Source organism: Eurytemora carolleeae, unplaced genomic scaffold, assembly GCF_000591075.1.
Source record: "Eurytemora carolleeae unplaced genomic scaffold, Eaff_2.0 scaffold720, whole genome shotgun sequence".
In the NCBI taxonomy this organism is placed as follows: Eukaryota; Metazoa; Arthropoda; class Copepoda; order Calanoida; family Temoridae; genus Eurytemora; species Eurytemora carolleeae.
The window spans coordinates 111,094-129,395 of NW_019396622.1; the positions used below are offsets into that span (position 1 = coordinate 111,094).

Genomic DNA, 18,302 nt, shown 5'->3' on the forward strand with positions numbered 1-18,302 from the left:
CAGACATTAAAACAATCGTGCCGATCTGCTTTATACATTAGATAAACAAAACCTGCTTCTGTTTTTCTTTTTAATTTGCGCTTCAGCTATAGTGATTTGATTTTAAATGAAAACATCTTAAAATTTCATCTGTAATCAATTGGATCGAGTTCTTGCCATAAACTCAGATTTTCTAGTTCCTGTAGCTTTGAAATTACTATGAATTGTAATTTTTGTGTTGATGCTAAACCTCGTTTGCTTACATTTATATTTTTGGTTTATATTTTTAGAAAATTAAAATGAACTTCCTGAACCTAACAAACTTGGTTTTAATAAAACAGTTGTTTCGTAAAATTACAAGAGGCATATATTATTATAATTTAATATTATTATTATCGCCAAAAAATAAAGTTGATTGTGTTTCCAGATTCTAGAATATATTTTTATTTTTCATGTTCGTATTTTTAAAGATAAAATATCTTATTTTCAATTATTTTTTTATCGCAGTTTGCATATTTGTTTTGTTTTTCCTTATGTAGAAGAAAAATCACATGAGCTAGAATATCATATTTAGGATAATGATAATAATAATTATGATGTAAAATAATGCGTATTTCAAACTTTAAAAATGTGCACGTGACTTTACAGGAAACCCATAATTGAAAAATATCAGAAAAAGAATTTAATATTAAATCGTACATAACAAAATTATTCATATACATGATAAGTAAAAAAAGTGTGATTTGCGGCGTCTGGTGCAGAGTTGTACCTTTTTATGCAACTCTCCTGTATGGTGTTTTTCAATATTTTTTGAACATTTTTTTTTGGTACTCCTAAGGCCCAAAAAAACGAAAAACTTTTTTTTTCTCACAAAAAGTTCAGAAAAGTAAAAATGTGTATAAATATTATTTTTATCAAATTCTAAAATTTTATAAATATTGAATTACAGAATCAAAGAAAACTTGAAAATTGTAATAAAAAAATTCGCAATTTTCAGTTCTGGTCTAGTTTTAGGGAAAAGTTGTTTTTCAATGGCTCTTCAGGGTTAAACTAAACAGTGTATATGTATAACTTTAAATTAAAATGAGAAAAAAAGTAATAGATTATTTAAAGTACTTTTACTGAAAAATTAGACCAGAACTAAAAACTGCGAATTTTCTTATTAAAATTTTGCAAATTTTCTGTTATTCTGTGATTAAAGCTTTATAAAATTTTAGAATTTGATATAAATAATATATATACACATTTTTGCTTTTCTGAACTTCTGGTTTGGAGAGAAGAAAAGGTTAAAAAAAAAAATTTCCAAAAAATATTGAAAAAACACCAAACAGGAGATTTGGTCCAAGGTCTAATTTTATCTAGCTGTGAACTAAGGTCCAATTTTATCTAGTTGTGGACTAAGGTTCTACTATATCTAGTTTTGGACCAAGGTCCAACTTTATCTAGTTTTGGACCAAGGTTCTACTTTATCTAGTTTTGGACGAAGGTCCAACTTTATCTAGTTGTGAACCAAGGTTCTACTTTATCTAGTTTTGGACGAAGGTCCAACTTTATCTAGTTTTGGACTAAGGTTCTACTTTATCTAGTTTTGGACCAAGGTCCAACTTTATCTAGTTGTGGACCAAGGTTCAACTTTATGTAGTTTTGGATCAAGGTCCAACCTTATCTAGTTGTGGACCAAGGTCTAATCTATCTAGTTATGGTCCAAGGTCCAACTAGGTCTAGTTTTGGTCCAGATGTCTCATATCCAAATCTGCTGGAGTGATGTAGCTCCGACCTCTGTATAACAATAACTATTTTTAAAAGATTTTGGATGGAATTAAACTTTGTGATGACTAACTCTTGAAAACAGTATTGAAATGAAAGCCTTGTATAAAAAATTGATCTTTTAGAAGTCATTCAGTAAGCAGAGGGAGCCTTGAAATATACTAACGGCAGTATTATTTCTTCAACATACAAAGTTTTTACTAAAATTGCATAAAAGCTGGAAATGGGCTAAACTCAGAACATTTGGATTGTAACTCTTAGTATCCATTATTGATCTCCATCTTAATCAGATCTCATGATTAATTTAATTCCTCTACTTTATCTCGTCGTGGTCATACCTTGCAAGATAAAATATTGATCTTTAGATTTAAAAATGCCCACATTGGATAGCGAGATCTGTGTCTAAGATTAACATTATCCATACAAAAGTTCCGGCTGCTGTAAAATAAAAGTCTCAAACACAAGACCGGTATGGTAATCTTAAAACTCTCTGTCCCATTGCATGAGTTATCAAATTATAGAAGAAAGATTTAGAAATGTTTATGTTTTAACAATAGTCTCTCATGCAAACAGACATCTTGAAAATAGTATTTGTTCCTAAGCATAAGTCCAGAACCAGGGGATACATGTTGGTTGGAGACAGGAACATCATTCGAACCAGCAACCTTAATATAAAATACGTATTATTAGTATTATAAAGACATATAAATACGAATCTCTATTGGTTGAATGTCGAATTACAAACACAAAAAAAGAAATTTTCTATGCAGTTATATGCATGCTCTTAAGATAGCCCTCATGACCCTCAGGAGACAAGATACTGCAATCTTGAGTAGAAATATAAATTTTAGGTGTTTGGATAACAGGATACAGTAGAATAATACTGACCTGGAGTAGAAATATATATTTTAGGTGTTTGGATAACAGGATACAGTCTGTAGAATAATACTGACCTGGAGTAGAAATATAAATTTTAGGTGTTTGGATAACATGATACTGTAGAATGATACTGACCTGGAGTAGAAATATAAATTTTAGGTGTTTGGATAACAGGATACTGTAGAATAATACTGACCTGGAGTAGAAATATAAATTTTAGGTGTTTGGATAACAGGATACTGTAGAATGATACTGACCTGGAGTAGAAATATAAATTTTAGGTGTTTGGATAACAGGATAAAGTCGAATAATACTGAACTGGAGTAGAACTATATATTTTAGGTGTTGGGATAACAGGATACTGTAGAATAATATTGACCTGGAGTAGAAATATATATTTTAGGTTTTTGGATAATAGGATACTGTAGAATAATACTGAACTGGAGTAGAAATATATATTTTAGGTGTTTGGATAACAGGACACTGTAGAATAATGTTGACCTGGAGTAGAAATATATATTTTAGGTTTTTGGATAACAGGATACTGTAGAATAATACTGACCTGGAGTAGAAATATAAATTTTAGGTGTTTGGATAACAGGATACTGTAGAATAATATTGACCTGGAGTAGAAATATATATTTTAGGTTTTTGGATAACAGGATACTGTAGAAAAGTTGGTAGAGTAGGGAAGATTAGAGGGGGCAGTTGGTAGAGCAGGGAAGGTAAACTGAAGTGGTTGACAGACGCGCAGTCCAAGTAATTTACATTAAAAAATCATAGAGACATAAACATTCATAATGTTGTGATAGCTACCATACTCGACATGATATGAGGATACTGACCTGGAGTAGAAACATTCTACGTGGTATATCTGAAATGTTAGGATAGCTAGCATACTCTAGGATACAAGGATACTTACCTGGAGTAGAAACATTCTACGCAGTATGTCTGAAATGTTAGGATAGCTAGAATACTCCAGGATACAAGGATACGGACCTGGAGTAGAAACATACTACGTGGTATATCTGAGATGTTAGGATAGCTAGCATACTCTAGGATACAATAATGCTGACCTGGAGTAGAAACATTCTGCGCGGTATGTCTGAGAAATTAGGATAAACGGCATGCACCAGGATACAAGGATACTGACCTGGAGTAGGAACATTCTACGTGGTATATCTGAGATGTTAGGATAGCTAGATACTCCAGGATACAAGGATACGGACCTGGAGTAGAAACATACTACGTGGTATATCTGAGATGTTAGGATAGCTAGCATACTCTAGGATACAATAATGCTGACCTGGAGTAGAAACATTCTGCGCGGTATGTCTGAGAAATTAGGATAAACGGCATACTCCAGGATACAAGGATACTGACCTGGAGTAGGAACATTCTACGTGGTATATCTGAGATGTTAGGATAGCTAGCATGCACCAAGAGGTATGAAAATATTACTACATCTCCAGCTTTTGCCTTCACTTCTTTTGCCAATCCTATTGAAGAAGGAAACTTTTAAACTGTAAGATCAAATAGTCAACGTTTTAGATATCAAAGATTTAAACCATTAAGTTGCCAAAAAAAAATCTGTCTTTGCAGTTTTCGACCCTTTTTTGACTTTTAGCTTTTAAGCTGTTATATCTTTTTTATAACATTATTTTACCAGACTTCAATTAAGCAAAAATGTTCGCGGATTTCTTAAATTAATATTGATGGATTTTCAAAATCGAACAAAATTCTACATTTTTTAACGTTTCGAGGAGTAGTAACATTTTTTTGGGGTCATGTGAGTAGTTTCCACACAAAAAGTTGGATACCTATATTATATAATATACCTATATTCCATTCTTCCTGGTTTAGATAGTAAACTCCAGGGTTGGTTGAAACATTCTCCTGAGCACCTTTTCTAAATTTTCATAAACTGTCTGTTTTTGTTTTTTAATTTCTTCCAGGGGTTCTTCACTATAATATTCTTATCATTTCTAGCATTTCACACATTTAAAACGGGGAAATTATTTTGATTAAAACTATCTACAGAGTTTGCAGATAATCGAGGAAGAAAATGTGAACTACTACAGTAAAACCAGAAAATAACAAAATTATAACAATAATTAAGTGTATATGATGTTGTTACAAAAAAATGGTCTTACTAGACACTTATCAAATCACTAATTAAGTAAAATGAGCCTGTTTATACTGCACAGTTGATGTGTCTCATAATTTGATTCTAAAAGTCGTCTTCCTTCTTCAGGGTTTTCTGGTTATTACTGGAATGATATAAGCTAAAAGTCAAATAAACTGCAGATTATTTTTTAAACCCTAATTTTATAAACCTTTAAACCAATTATAACTTGATATAGCGTGACCGCGTGAACAGGGAATACCTATGATATTTTTCAATTTTGACTCTTTAATCTAAAAGAACTCGTGATTCGATTGTAAAGATATAAGAATGAAATTTCTTTTTGTAATGCATATTTATAGGTATCCCTCGGCATAAAAGGAGGAGACAGGAAAATAGTCATGTCATAGAAAAATTTGAGATCAAATGCACAATCTAAATTACAATCCACAATCCACAGTCCACAATTTACAATCCACAGTCCACAATTTACAATCCACAGTCCACAATTTACAATCCACAGTCCACACTCCACAATTCACAATCTACAATACACAATCCACAATCCACAGTCTACAATCCACAATCCACGATTCACAGTCCACAATCCACAACCCACAATCCACAATCCACAATCCACAATCCACAATCCACAATTTGCAGTCCACAATCCACAATCCACAATCAACCATTTACAATCCGCAATCCACAATCCACAATCAACAATCCACAGTCCACAATACACAATCCACAGTCTACAATCCACAATCCACAATCCACAATCCACAATCCACAATCCACAATCCACAATCCACAATCCACAATTCACAATCCACAATTCACAATCCACAATCCACAATTCACAATCTACAATCCACAATCCACAATCCACAATCCACAATCCACAATTCACTATCTACAATTCACAGTCTACAATCCATTCCACATTCCACAATCCACAATCACTCCTTGATTGTGATTATATAGTTTTAGATGATTTGCAATCAGTAAATAACCTCTGTGAGCCGGGAAATACACCTAATCCACCGTTTTCAGCAGTTGTATCCTCGAGATGCACAAATGCAGCGATCATACTATGGTCCCTGAATTTGTAAAAGAATTGAGTTCTAGCCACAAACTATAATTTTCAATCTCCTTTTTCTTCGCAACCCGATGTCGTACACCTTTGATATTCTGTTAGATTAAGTAATTTAAGTTAACACTATTGAGAACTCATAAAGTATGGTTAACACTATTGAGAACTCATAAAGTATGGTTAACACTATTGAGAACTCATAAAGTATGGTTAACACTATTTATAACTCATAAAGTATGGTTAACACTATTTATTTTATTTTTAGGTTTTCTTAAACCTGTAAGGGAAGTAATGATAGTCCTGATGGGAGGGAAAAGCTGCTCCTTGTTTTCCAGGTTTAAGATGTGCCTTAATATAAAAAGGTTTAAGATGGACCCAAACAGATCAAGGTTTAAGATAGACCTGAACAGATGAAGGTTTAAGATGGACCTGAACAGATCAAGATATAAGATAGACCCAAACAGATGAAGGTTTAAGATGGACCTGCACAGATCAAGGTTTAAGATGGACCTGAACAGATCAAGGTATAAGATAGACCCAAACAGATGAAGGTTTAAGATGGACCTGCACAGATCAAGGTTTAAGATGGACCTGAACAGATCAAGGTATAAGATAGACCCAAACAGATGAAGGTTTAAGATGGACCTGCACAGATCAAGGTTTAAGATGGACCTGAACAGATCAAGGTATAAGATAGACCCAAACAGATGAAGGTTTAAGATGGACCTGCACAGATCAAGGTTTAAGATGGACCTGAACAGATCAAGGTATAAGATAGACCCAAACAGATGAAGGTTTAAGATGGACCTGCACAGATCAAGGTTTAAGATGGACCCAAACAGATCAAGGTTTAAGATTGACCTGAACAGATAAAGGTTTAAAATGGACCTGAACAGATCAAGGTTTAAAAAGGACCTGAACAGATCAAGGTTTAAAAAGGACCTGGACAGATCAAGGTTTAAAATGGACCTAAACAGATCAAGGTTTAAAATGGACCTGAACAGATCAAGGTTTAAGATAGACCTGAACAGATCAAGGTTTAAGATGGACCTGAACAGATCAAGATTTAAAATGAACCTGAACAGATAAAGGTTTTAATGGATTTGAACAGATCAAGGTTTACGTTAAAAGTTTTTATCATGCTGTAATATCCTTGAGCGATGAGATAGACTACGTTGTGTTAATAAGGATAAAAAAGGTATTGTGAAATTAATGATAAATTCTTTTAAGGTGTTAATCTAAGGTTGCCTTACTTTAGTATGATGAAGAACAAGCCCATCCCCAACAATATCTTCCATAACATCCAGTAATCCTAGCAACAATATCTTACATAACATCCAGTAATCCTAGCAACAATATTTACATAACATCCAGTAATCCTAGCATCAATATCTCACATAACATCCAGTAATCCTAGCATCAATATCCTCCATAACATCCAGTAATCCTAGCATCAATATCTTTCATAGCATCCAGTAATCCTTGCAACAATATCTTCCATAATATCCAGTAATCCTGGCAACAATATCTACTCAATTCCTTTACCTTTATTAAGAATACGCCCAGCCCTACTCAATCCCTTTACCTTTATTAAGAATACGCCCAGCCCTACTTAATTCCTTTATCTTAATTAAGAATACGCCCAGCCCTACTCAAATCCTTTACCTTTATTAAGAGAACGCCCAGTCCTACTCAATTCCTTTACCTTTATTAAGAATACGCCCAGCCCTACTCAATTCCTTTATCTTAATTAAGAATACGCCCAGCCCTACTCAAATCCTTTACCTTTATTAAGAGAACGCCCAGTCCTACTCAAATCCTTTACCTTTATTAAGAATACGCCCAGCCCTACTCAAATCCTTTACCTTTATGAAGAATAAGTCTGGTAAACACTGCACTGTGCTGCTGTAGATTATGAATTGAAAGAACAGATTTCTTTTTTTCATTTTCGATCTCCACAATATTTTTCTCCGTCTCGTCTTTCTCTTTTTCATCTTTCTTCTCCCAATCTCCGGCCCATCTTGCCTCTAACCTTCCATTCTCCATCTTCTTCCTTTTCATCATTTTTATACAAACTAGAGTTAATTATACGTAAAATTGAAAAGAACAAAAATGTTTTTGATTTTTTGTATGTAACTGGGGCTGAAAACTTTAGAATGAGATATCCTTAATCCTGATTACTTAATCTGAGTATCCAATGGACACACTTTTGATTTTCTTCTTAAACCCTTCTTTCTTGGATATAGTAGAGGAAAATCAATAACCGATTTTTTCTAAATTTGAGAGTTCCTCCCATTTCTGTAAATAATCTTAAATGGCGCACAAAATTTCAAATTTATCAGCTTGATATACTTGACTCTGATTGGTTGAATTTTATACACTTTTCAGGATACAAGTACAAGATTAGATTAGTCTTGATATTAAGAAAAAGAGAGGATCATGCATTAATCTCGATATCCACCATTTTAAAGTTTTCAGCTCAGATAACTTTGCTTTTCTCATATTGTTATATGTAAAATCAAAACTAGAGGTGCTATGATGTCACAAAGTTGCACTCCTAATTTCGCATAAATTTTACCTTCTCTGTCTGCGAATAACAAAAGCATACCAAGGTTATTATCAATTCCGTTACATTTTCATTTTTTGTGGATAAAATCTTTAAGAACTTAATTGTCAGCTGGAAAAGTAGCGAAATAGGACATGTCACTTTATAAACTACGTCTATGCAGTCTCTTGAACCATACCATCTTGCAAAAAAAGTTTGACAATGATAATTTCCTTTGGAACAATTGATCATATTCTTGGCGGATTTCTTCGAGTTCTTGATCTGTAAATATTCCAGATACACAGATAAATCCATCTTCATCATACTTATCCAGCTAAACACAGATACACAGATAAATCCATCCTCATTATACTTACTCAGCTAAACACAGATACACAGATAAATCAATCCTCAATATACTTATCCAATTAAACACAAATAAACAGATAAATCAATCCTCATTATACTTATCCAGCTAAACACAGATACACAGATAAATCCATCCTCTTTATACTTATCCAGCTAAACACAGATACACAGATAAATCCATCCTCAATATACTTATCCAACTAACTACAGATACACAGATAAATCCATCCTCATTATACTTATCCAGCTAAACACAGATACACAGATAAATTCATCCTCAATATACTTATCCAGCTAAACACAGATACACAGATAAATCCGTCCTCATTATACTTATCCAGCTTTACACAGATACACAGTTAAATCCATCCTCATTATACTTATCCAGCTAAACACAGATACACAGATAAATCCATCCTTATCATACTTATCCAACTAAACACAGATGCACAGATAAATCCATCCTCATCATACTTATCCAGCTAAATACAGATACACAGATAAATCCATCCTCATTATACTTATCTAGCTAAACACAGATACACAGATAAATCCATCCTCATTATACTTATCCAGCTAAACACATATACACAGATAAATCCATCCTCATTAAACTTATCCAACTAAACACAGATAAACAGATAAATCCATCCTCATCATACTTATCCAGCTAAACACAGATACACAGATAAATCCATCCTCATTATACTTACTCAGCTAAACACAGATACACAGATAAATCAATCCTCAATATACTTATCCAATTAAACACAAATAAACAGATAAATCAATCCTCATTATACTTATCCAGCTAAACACAGATACACAGATAAATCCATCCTCATATATACTTATCCAATTAAACACAAATAAACAGATAAATCAATCCTCATTATACTTATCCAGCTAAACACAGATACACAGATAAATCCATCCTCTTTATACTTACTCAGCTAAACACAGATAAACAGATAAATCCATCCTCATCGTACTTATCCAGCTAAACACAGATACACAGATAAATTCATCCTCATCATACTTATCCAGCTAAACACAGATACACAGATAAATCCATCCTCATTATACTTATCCAGCTAAACACAGATACAAAAATAAATCCATCCTCATTATACTTATCCAGCTAAACACAGATACACAGATAAATCCATCCTCATTATACTTATCCAGCTAAACACAGATACACAGATAAATCCATCCTCATTATACTTATCCAGCTATACACAGATACACAGATAAATCCATACTCAATATACTTATCCAGCTAAACACAGATACACAGATAAATCCATCCTCATTATACTTATCCAGCTATACACAGATACACAGATAAATCCATCCTCAATATACTTATCCAGCTAAACACAGATTCACAGATAAATCCATCCTCAATATACTTATCCAGCTAAACACAGATTCACAGATAAATCCATCCTCAATATACTTACTCAGCTAGACAAATCAGAAGAAAAAAAAATAATATATTATAATGTGACTTTTATAAATCATTTAACTTTTACATTTTTTACCTCTTCCTTAGTCAGCCTTTTTAAATCCACACTTCTCATTTTCTGAAATGATGTGTCTGTGGGTTGCAGTGTACAATTTAATTTACGATCAATAAGAAGAAGTTTTTCTTGTTTGTTTTAAGGCACAATGTTAAATAATAGATTTTTGTCGGTTTGGGCCCTTTTCCTATTAAGGATATTAGGTTTTCATTGAACTGCTTTTACATTCGCCAATTCTTATCATATTCTGCATTACCAACAAATTTCGCGGATTTTAATGTTGATTTTGGTGCATTTTCAAAAATAACAAATGTCGACATCATTTATAAAGCAAAGTTGTTTGAATTTGAGCGTCCATAAACCTTTCCTGGGGTCATGTGAGTTGCATACAACAAATTTGGACCTGATCGGTTCAGTCGTTTTGACGTTTATTATTCATGAACAAACAGAGGAGGCAAACTAGGTATGAATAATGTGTATATATATATAACTAAAACATTACGTACACACATTTATTTATTGAAAAATGTGTATATAGATAATTATTCAAGTAAATATTAACTAAAACTGATAAGATTCAAACAAAAATGGGAGTTTTTAATTAAATGTGCATTTGATAGAACACTAAAATGATACAATTTATCATTTAACCCTACAAAGGCAAGGGGTCTGAATCCATTTATAGCGTCAAACCCCCATGGCGTCCCCCCCATATTGTTGCAATAAATGTTAAATACTTTCACAAAGCCATTTTCTCAAGCGGGAACTTCCTAAGGCTACTTTCCCAATTTGCAACTTCCCAAAGAAGAAATTTCCTGTCCAGCATGTTCCTAAGTCTGTTCTAGCCACAGCGCTCAGCCCTCGAGCCTGTTCTAGCTGTAGGGCTCTGGCAATATTCTTATTATCTTGATATGGTTCAGACTAGGTTGGATAAATTCATAAAACTAGACTTTTTGGGCACTTCATGCCATCTTCTATTTCAACTTTTAATTGTGGCTTTATCTGTAAGCATCTCTCTTGGTACAGTATAAAACAAAACCCCAAAAAATGTTTGCGGATTTCATAATATTTGTTCGCGCATTTTCAAAATTTTACAAACATAAAAAACTTTTAAGCACAAATTTTTGAAATTTTGATCATTCATAAACCTTCCCTGGGATCACATGAGGTCCCACGCCAAATTTGGGCTCAATCGGTTCAGCCGTTTAAAGTTTATTGGACACAAACAGACGAACCAAAATTATTTATAGATAAAAAGCATTTAGTTTAGAACATTTTTTTGGATCTCACTTCAGTTTTTAATATTTTTTCTATAATTTTTGTATTTTATTCAAGATTATCACTGAATGAATCATCTTTGGATTAGCACAATTCTTGCTTCATTCTTAAGCAAAAAAATTTTTAAAATCTAAACTTAACAAGCTTTACCAGCATAATTATTTTTATTACTATTTTAACATAATAACATAGGAGTATGTGTTCAGATTTTTAATCAAATGGCATATTGATGTAGCTTGACTTGAAACCTCCCAGAAGGCTGAAAAAAAGAATCATATTATTAGAATATCTGGTATCTATAACAACATTTCTTACATTTGATCCATAGCTCTTATTGTAACTCCATTTTGAAACATGTAACATTCATTCCATTCATTCCATACCCAACCCTAAAAGCATAATCATAAACCTAAATTTGATGGGGGAAGTCTTGCAATAAGACATTTATCCTTGATTTTAAGAAATGCCAAATTAAGACAACCACCTTACAATTGGTCTCTGTCTCACAGATTTGTTGACACTCATATTCATTTGATACTGTTTCAACATACCAATAGCTAGCAGGTTGCAGGTCAACATTCATCTAGAATAAGTCACTAGAGTCTAAACTAAAGAATGCTTGAGATTAAAATTTTAATTTGTAGAAACCAATGGGTTAAATACTTAAGGTATAGCTTAAAGTTTCAGTTTAAATTAAGTGAAAAACGCTTGTATTGGATACCCCAATGTCTAAATCTCTATATCCATTGCTGACACTTATAATTTTTTGCTTAATCTCCATTTTGGATTTCCTGGCTGGATTGCAACCAATGAGAGTTCTTGCATTGATTGTGCACCCAAAACTTCAAAACTTTTTGGATTTTGATTGTTTGTTCAAATTCTGCAATCAACACTGATTGGTTGAATTTTATACATTTTCCAGGATAGAAGTTTAAGATTAAATTGATCTTTTTATTGTATCTATAATATTTACTATTTTTAAACTTTAATTATTAGATACTGAGGAATCGGGGTTATTAGAGACCATTTAATCTTTACTAATGTTGAACACCAGAGGCAGAATTTAAATAATTATACTGTGTTGCCATGAATCAACAAAAAATAAAAACCAGTTCCAGCTCAAATCTTGAAAGTGGAACACACCATGTTTAAGCCACATCTCAAATTTAAGATGCGGCTCAAATTCTTTAAATTCAGCCTCTGCATTTCAGTTGTTTAAACTTGTTTTTATTGATTTTATTCGCTGCATACTTTCAAAAGAACATATCATCCTTGTTTCCAGAACCATTTTGGTATATTATTCTAGATCAAAAGAACCAAGAATTATTTGTTATGAAAAGAAAAATTATTTCCTCAGATTTCTTTGACACTATGTTGATATAGTACTTTTTGCTTAACCCACCCTTTATAATAATTAAAAAAATATCACATACTTTTCTGACATACTTCTTATGATTAGAACTAATTATTGTTTTTTACTTTGTTACTTACATGCATTGGATTTCCAATTATACTATTCAAAGAGCATTTATACCCTACTTCACACTCAACTGATGGGTAACTAAATAAAGTATTTTACACTAGGATTTTGTTAAACCTTAGGTCTAATAAAATGATACTTGGTGGGGGTTGAAAAATGTTTATTGGTAAAACCTTGTTACGGAATATATGGGAGCGTTATTACTGTGTAGTTAGTTTCTGTGGGAGGATTTAGGGAGCTTCTCAACTGCTGATATTGACGAATCTTCAGAACATCAAGGAGCTGTCTGTAGCATAACTGTAGAAGGATGCTTCTTTAGGGAGCTGCTTGAAGCTGCAGGTGTAGATGAACCTTTAGAACTGTCTGTAGCATAACTGTAGAAGGCTGCTTCTTCAGGGAGCTGCTTGAAGCTGCAGGTGTAGATGAACCTTTAGAACTTTCTGTAGCATAACTGTAGAAGGCTGCTTCTTTAGGGAGCTGCTTGAAGCTGCAGGTGTAGACAAACTTTTAGAACCTTTTTGTTGGTACAGAGTTGGTTTGGAACTCCGGAGCTGCTCAAGGATTAGTTACAACTGATGATATCATCTTTCCAAGATTTCAATGTTAGGTTTAAAGCGTAGCCTTAACCTTGATCCGATACGTAAAAATACACAGTGTTCACAGGATGTTCACAAAAAATACAAACATATAAATACATTTTAACTATTCATAAAAGCACAAATACCAATTCTTAAAGAATCTGTTACATTCGTTTGTGAATTTTACAAAAAAGGAGTTTTAGTTTATGTAAACACCCAACCGGTTCCCATATACAGAGCTAATTGATTCCAACCATGATCTAAGATTCTTTTTTAAAAATACGTACTTTTAACTCCGTTACAATATCTTATATTAATGAAGTTGAATTTATATCTCTTCCATTTTAAAGAAAAAACTTGATTGATATTAAGTGGTGTACGGGTGTATTTTCAACAATCTTTATACACAACGTAATATGTAGATACTGTGTAAGCCATAACTGTTTACAATAGAGATGTCAACGATAGTGTAACGTAACGTAAAATGTACGTTTTTGTACGTTACGTTACAATAATGTGTAACGTTTGGATATATTCTATATAACGTGAACGTTAAACGTTAACGTTAGAGGAGCTCATACCTAAAGTTAACGTTAAACGTTAATGTTAGAGGAATATACCCCCAACGTTAGCGTTTTGTGGAAATGTAACGTTATTTTTCTAATATCTACAACTTTTTTGACCATAACGTAAAGAAATGTTTTGTTTCCAAAGGGAGCTTGAAAGTCTAACGTTTGAAAAATGAATTGTGATTTGATTGAATATTGTAACGAAAGGATTTCTATTTCAAAGTTCAACTTATAAAAAGTGTAACGAAGTATAACTGAAAAATGCATTACTGTTTATGAAAACGTCGTAGACCATTGATATTGAAATATACAAGGTTTAAACCATCGGGTTAGAAAGATATAGGGATTAGTGAATTTGAACAAAAAAAACTTAGTTACTTTCTAAAGTGTAAACGAGTTTTTTTGTAGCATGCTATTAGTAAAAATTCAAATCTTATAAATGTTTCTTGGACATTAAAGGTTTTGATTTGCCATTGTTTGATGAAACCCACTAAAACTCTGGAAAAGGAATATGACATTAAGAAATTTTACATATGCATTTTCTGTTATAAAGCAAATGATTTACTAATTGCAAAAAAATCAATTTATTAAGTGGAACGGGTCTGTGAACAAACACAATTGCTGTGTTTCATGTTTATTTGACTACTTGAAATTATAACTTCAATTGGCATGGTTCATGTTTTCGGTTGAAAAATTTTAGAAATGTAGATACTTACTAAAGTGCAACAATATTTTATCAAATGGAAAATGCGTGTTATGTTTATTCATCAATAGATTTTTATGAAACTTTAGAATAGAAAAAAAAAATGATTTTTTAATTGATTTTTTTTAAAAAGAAAAAAATGTTAAATAATTTTATTTCGCGTTGTTTGTGTTAAAAAAAATTAGCCCTTGTGTTACTATATTTGATATTTTTAACCCCAAACATGAACATTTTCATCGTTGTTTTAAAACGAAAGCTAATGCCGCTTTTTTACTCATTTTGTAAGTAAAATTTGCCACAAATTATAATCTTTGCAACCTGGTGTTGTAGACTTTTGATATTTCAAGCTATGACTTCTGTTAGATAAGAATGTCTAAAGGAGTTGAGTTATATTTCTAATCCCAATATCTTTGNTAGATAGAAGAAAAGGGTCAGTCTGCATTGCGTAAAAAAAGAAAAAATAACCCTAAACTAATCTAAAATAATTTAGAACTACTGCTCCACATGCAAAAGTGGTTTGCCTTGTCGAATTTTAACTCATTTTATGAAGTGTCCAAAACATGTCTATTGTTTAAGCTCGTCAAATACACGATGATAATTTCAAGTGATCTTCCATTTAAAGTGGGCCATGCTCGATTCCCAATTATAACGTGTATACCTTTATCTGATTGATGATTTGAAAATTAGGAGTGTTTTCCTGTCTTGTATCTTGCAAAAAATAAATATGATACATCATTTTCTTGGAAATGTCATGCTGAATTCAGATTCGAAACCCATTTTTAAATTTTTTAGCTCTGACTCTCTCAATTTTCAATTGTTTAAAAATACTTTACAGATTTGAATTTAGCATTGAATTTCCAAGAAAGTGATGTATAAAAAAATGAAAATAAAAAATAAAATTTTTTTTGTGGTCTTACGGTGAAAACGCAGCGACTTCCGGTGGGCGGTTGGCTCTATTCCAATATTGATCACCCCTACTGGACAATGGACATGCCACTCCATAAATGGGGGGTCACTTGAAATTACGTCTCTAGTCCCTTTAAGACACACTTTGAGTTGAAAGTCTAATGCTAAAAACTTTCATTTACAAATTTTAAAAATCGTTAAACATTATAATATTATAACATCTTTATATTGCATAATGCATATTCTTCAGCACATTCTCTAAAAAGGTTAACAATACAACAGCAACATACAGGGTGGGTAAAAATATGTAATTATCACGGAAAAAATCTTTCAATGCTTTCATTTAGAAACCGCATTATTTCAATAAAGTGTAACGTTAGAAACATTAAGGCTTGAACATTTTAATACAACGCAACGTATAGAACATTTTTCAAATCTTTCTTGGAAACGAAACGAATAAAGAGATTTGATTGTCAGTTGTAAAAAAGTGTAACAAAAAAGTTTTTAAAATAACGTTTCGATAAATCGTAACGTAAGAAAAGGTGAATTTTAGGAAAATTTCTAAACGTAATTAAAAGAGTTTATATTGGAAAAGTTAAGATAAAACGTAACGTTAACAAAAAATATTCTTTGCACTGAAATGCATTGTAACGTACAGAACTATGCCCCAATGACGTTTTATTAAAGAAAAAGTTTGTCATCTTTTATATCTTAAACCAAGTGAAAGTGTAATGTAAGGTCTCTGAAAATATTTACCTTGCATGAAAGTAGAACGTTAAAAAATTGTGTTTATATTACATAAGCTTTAACACAACGTTGGGAAAGATTTTTAAAACATCAAATGCAAAAGCGTAACGGAGCTTATTGTTTTTTCAATAACATTTACTAAAGCTTAACGTTGTATAAGGTATTCAAGTGCAGAAAATTCATTACGTAACGTTACTCTATACCATAAAATTTCATAATGTGCAACGTAACGTTTCAAACGTTTATACTTTTGATGAACACTATCGTAACGAAAGCTAGAAACTAGAAAAATCAAAACGTTGACATCTCTAGTATACAAGGTGTATAGAATCTAAATAAAATGTAAGTATAGTTTATTGTAACTTAACCATATCATTTAAGACTACTGCATTCTTGTACCTGCATGAAGTACTGTTGATGGTTAGTAGTCCTCTAGTCCCTGTTGTAACACCAACAAATGGGTTTTCCAGATTTTTCTACAAGCTATATCACTAAATTCAGCTCCAAGACTTTTTTTACTTTTTAACACAAATTGAATCATTTGAAATTATTTAAACAGAGGTCAAAAGTTATGTGTCTTAATGATGCCTTAATCTTAGACTTAGGTAACCTTAGTTGTGCCTAAAACGAAAAACTTTACCTGATTTAACAAAGTAAATCTCAGTATTTCCACTGAATATCAAGCTCAGTTGGCAGTTGCTTAAGCTTGAGATACACAAATAAAAGTGTTGCTCTTAGATCAGCTCTCTTGTTTTAATTTTTTTTAAACGATAGTTTCATTATTAAAACGCTGTTTTGTTAACGATCCTTCACAACAACCTTTCGTTAACGATTGTTAACAAAGAGGGGAGAAGAGAGGAAACCGCCCTGAAGGGCATCAGTACTAATCATCGAGCAATTTTAAAGAAAATATTAAGAAATTTCAGCTCCCTAACAACTTTTTACCTTCATGTAAGGCGACATTCGTTAAATTTTTTTTAAGAAACAATAGTTTTTTCAAAACTTACAGCATCCTAAATTAAAATTCAAAACAATGCAAAAAATTATTATTAGCACCATAATCATAAATTCAGAATGTTTCCTGGCAACATTTCCTTCCTTCCAGGAATGGATATGGATGAGTTGTTGGGCAGATGTCACTAAGCTCTTTGTCACCTTCCTGTTAAAGTACTCGGGGATATTTATAATCTGAATGGTTTTTATCTAAGCATGACAATGAAGGATGTGTATTCATCCAAATTTGATGCTTTGTTTGTTATAGGAAAAATTCACTACAAAAGTAAAATAAAGATATAAAACATGTCTTAATAGCTAAATCATTTCTTTCTTAACTTATAATGTTCAGTGAGACACACTGTGTATGATGTTCAACAGAAATTATAAACAATGTTTAAACATATTTACCTTTATTAGGACTCGATATTTCACTTTCACTTTAAGACAAGTGAAAATAATGTATCTTCAAATAAATCTCAATAAGGGAGATTATCACTTGGCAATGTGTTACCAACAAAGCCAAATGTTAATTAAAACATTAGCGACGAGACAAATAATTCTTTCTGATCTTGCTGAAATTCACAGTGTTAACTCATTATAAGGTTTCAATTTTTTTCAATGAAGGGTAGATACAAAACCCGGCCGATTTTGTCCGTCTCGGCATCGGTCAAAATTGACTGCCCGGTCAATTTTGACCGTCTGCAGCAGGACCCGGTCAATTTTGACCGATGCCGAGCCGGACAAAATTGACCGGGTCCT

At 32.3% G+C, this 18,302-nt stretch overlaps 2 protein-coding genes across 2 annotated transcripts in view; both read right to left on the reverse strand.

Moving 5' to 3' along the window:
• Positions 1-1,229: 1,229 nt before the first annotated feature.
• LOC111706475 (probable alpha-ketoglutarate-dependent hypophosphite dioxygenase) lies at positions 1,230-10,543 on the reverse strand. The gene is made up of 10 exons (XM_023479357.1): positions 10,308-10,543; positions 8,625-8,725; positions 7,712-7,899; positions 7,100-7,158; positions 6,124-6,194; positions 5,767-5,853; positions 4,464-4,534; positions 4,009-4,124; positions 2,344-2,411; positions 1,230-1,758 (listed from the first exon to the last, which is right to left on the reverse strand). The coding sequence occupies exons 1-10, from the start codon at positions 10,344-10,346 to the stop codon at positions 1,701-1,703; spliced, it is 858 nt and encodes a 285-aa protein (XP_023335125.1). The 5' UTR covers positions 10,347-10,543; the 3' UTR covers positions 1,230-1,700.
• A 1,166-nt stretch (positions 10,544-11,709) lies between these two features.
• Positions 11,710-18,302, reverse strand: part of LOC111706473 (uncharacterized) — a 9,585-nt gene continuing 2,992 nt past the window's right edge. Inside the window, exons 5-11 of the mRNA XM_023479355.1 lie at positions 17,952-17,980; positions 17,629-17,706; positions 16,947-17,023; positions 13,056-13,125; positions 12,049-12,147; positions 11,880-11,953; positions 11,710-11,823 (exon numbers count right to left, since the gene is read on the reverse strand). Coding sequence (XP_023335123.1) covers positions 11,775-11,823; positions 11,880-11,953; positions 12,049-12,147; positions 13,056-13,125; positions 16,947-17,023; positions 17,629-17,706; positions 17,952-17,980 — 476 coding nt within the window. The 3' untranslated portion in view covers positions 11,710-11,774. The remainder of the gene's footprint in view (positions 11,824-11,879; positions 11,954-12,048; positions 12,148-13,055; positions 13,126-16,946; positions 17,024-17,628; positions 17,707-17,951; positions 17,981-18,302) is intronic.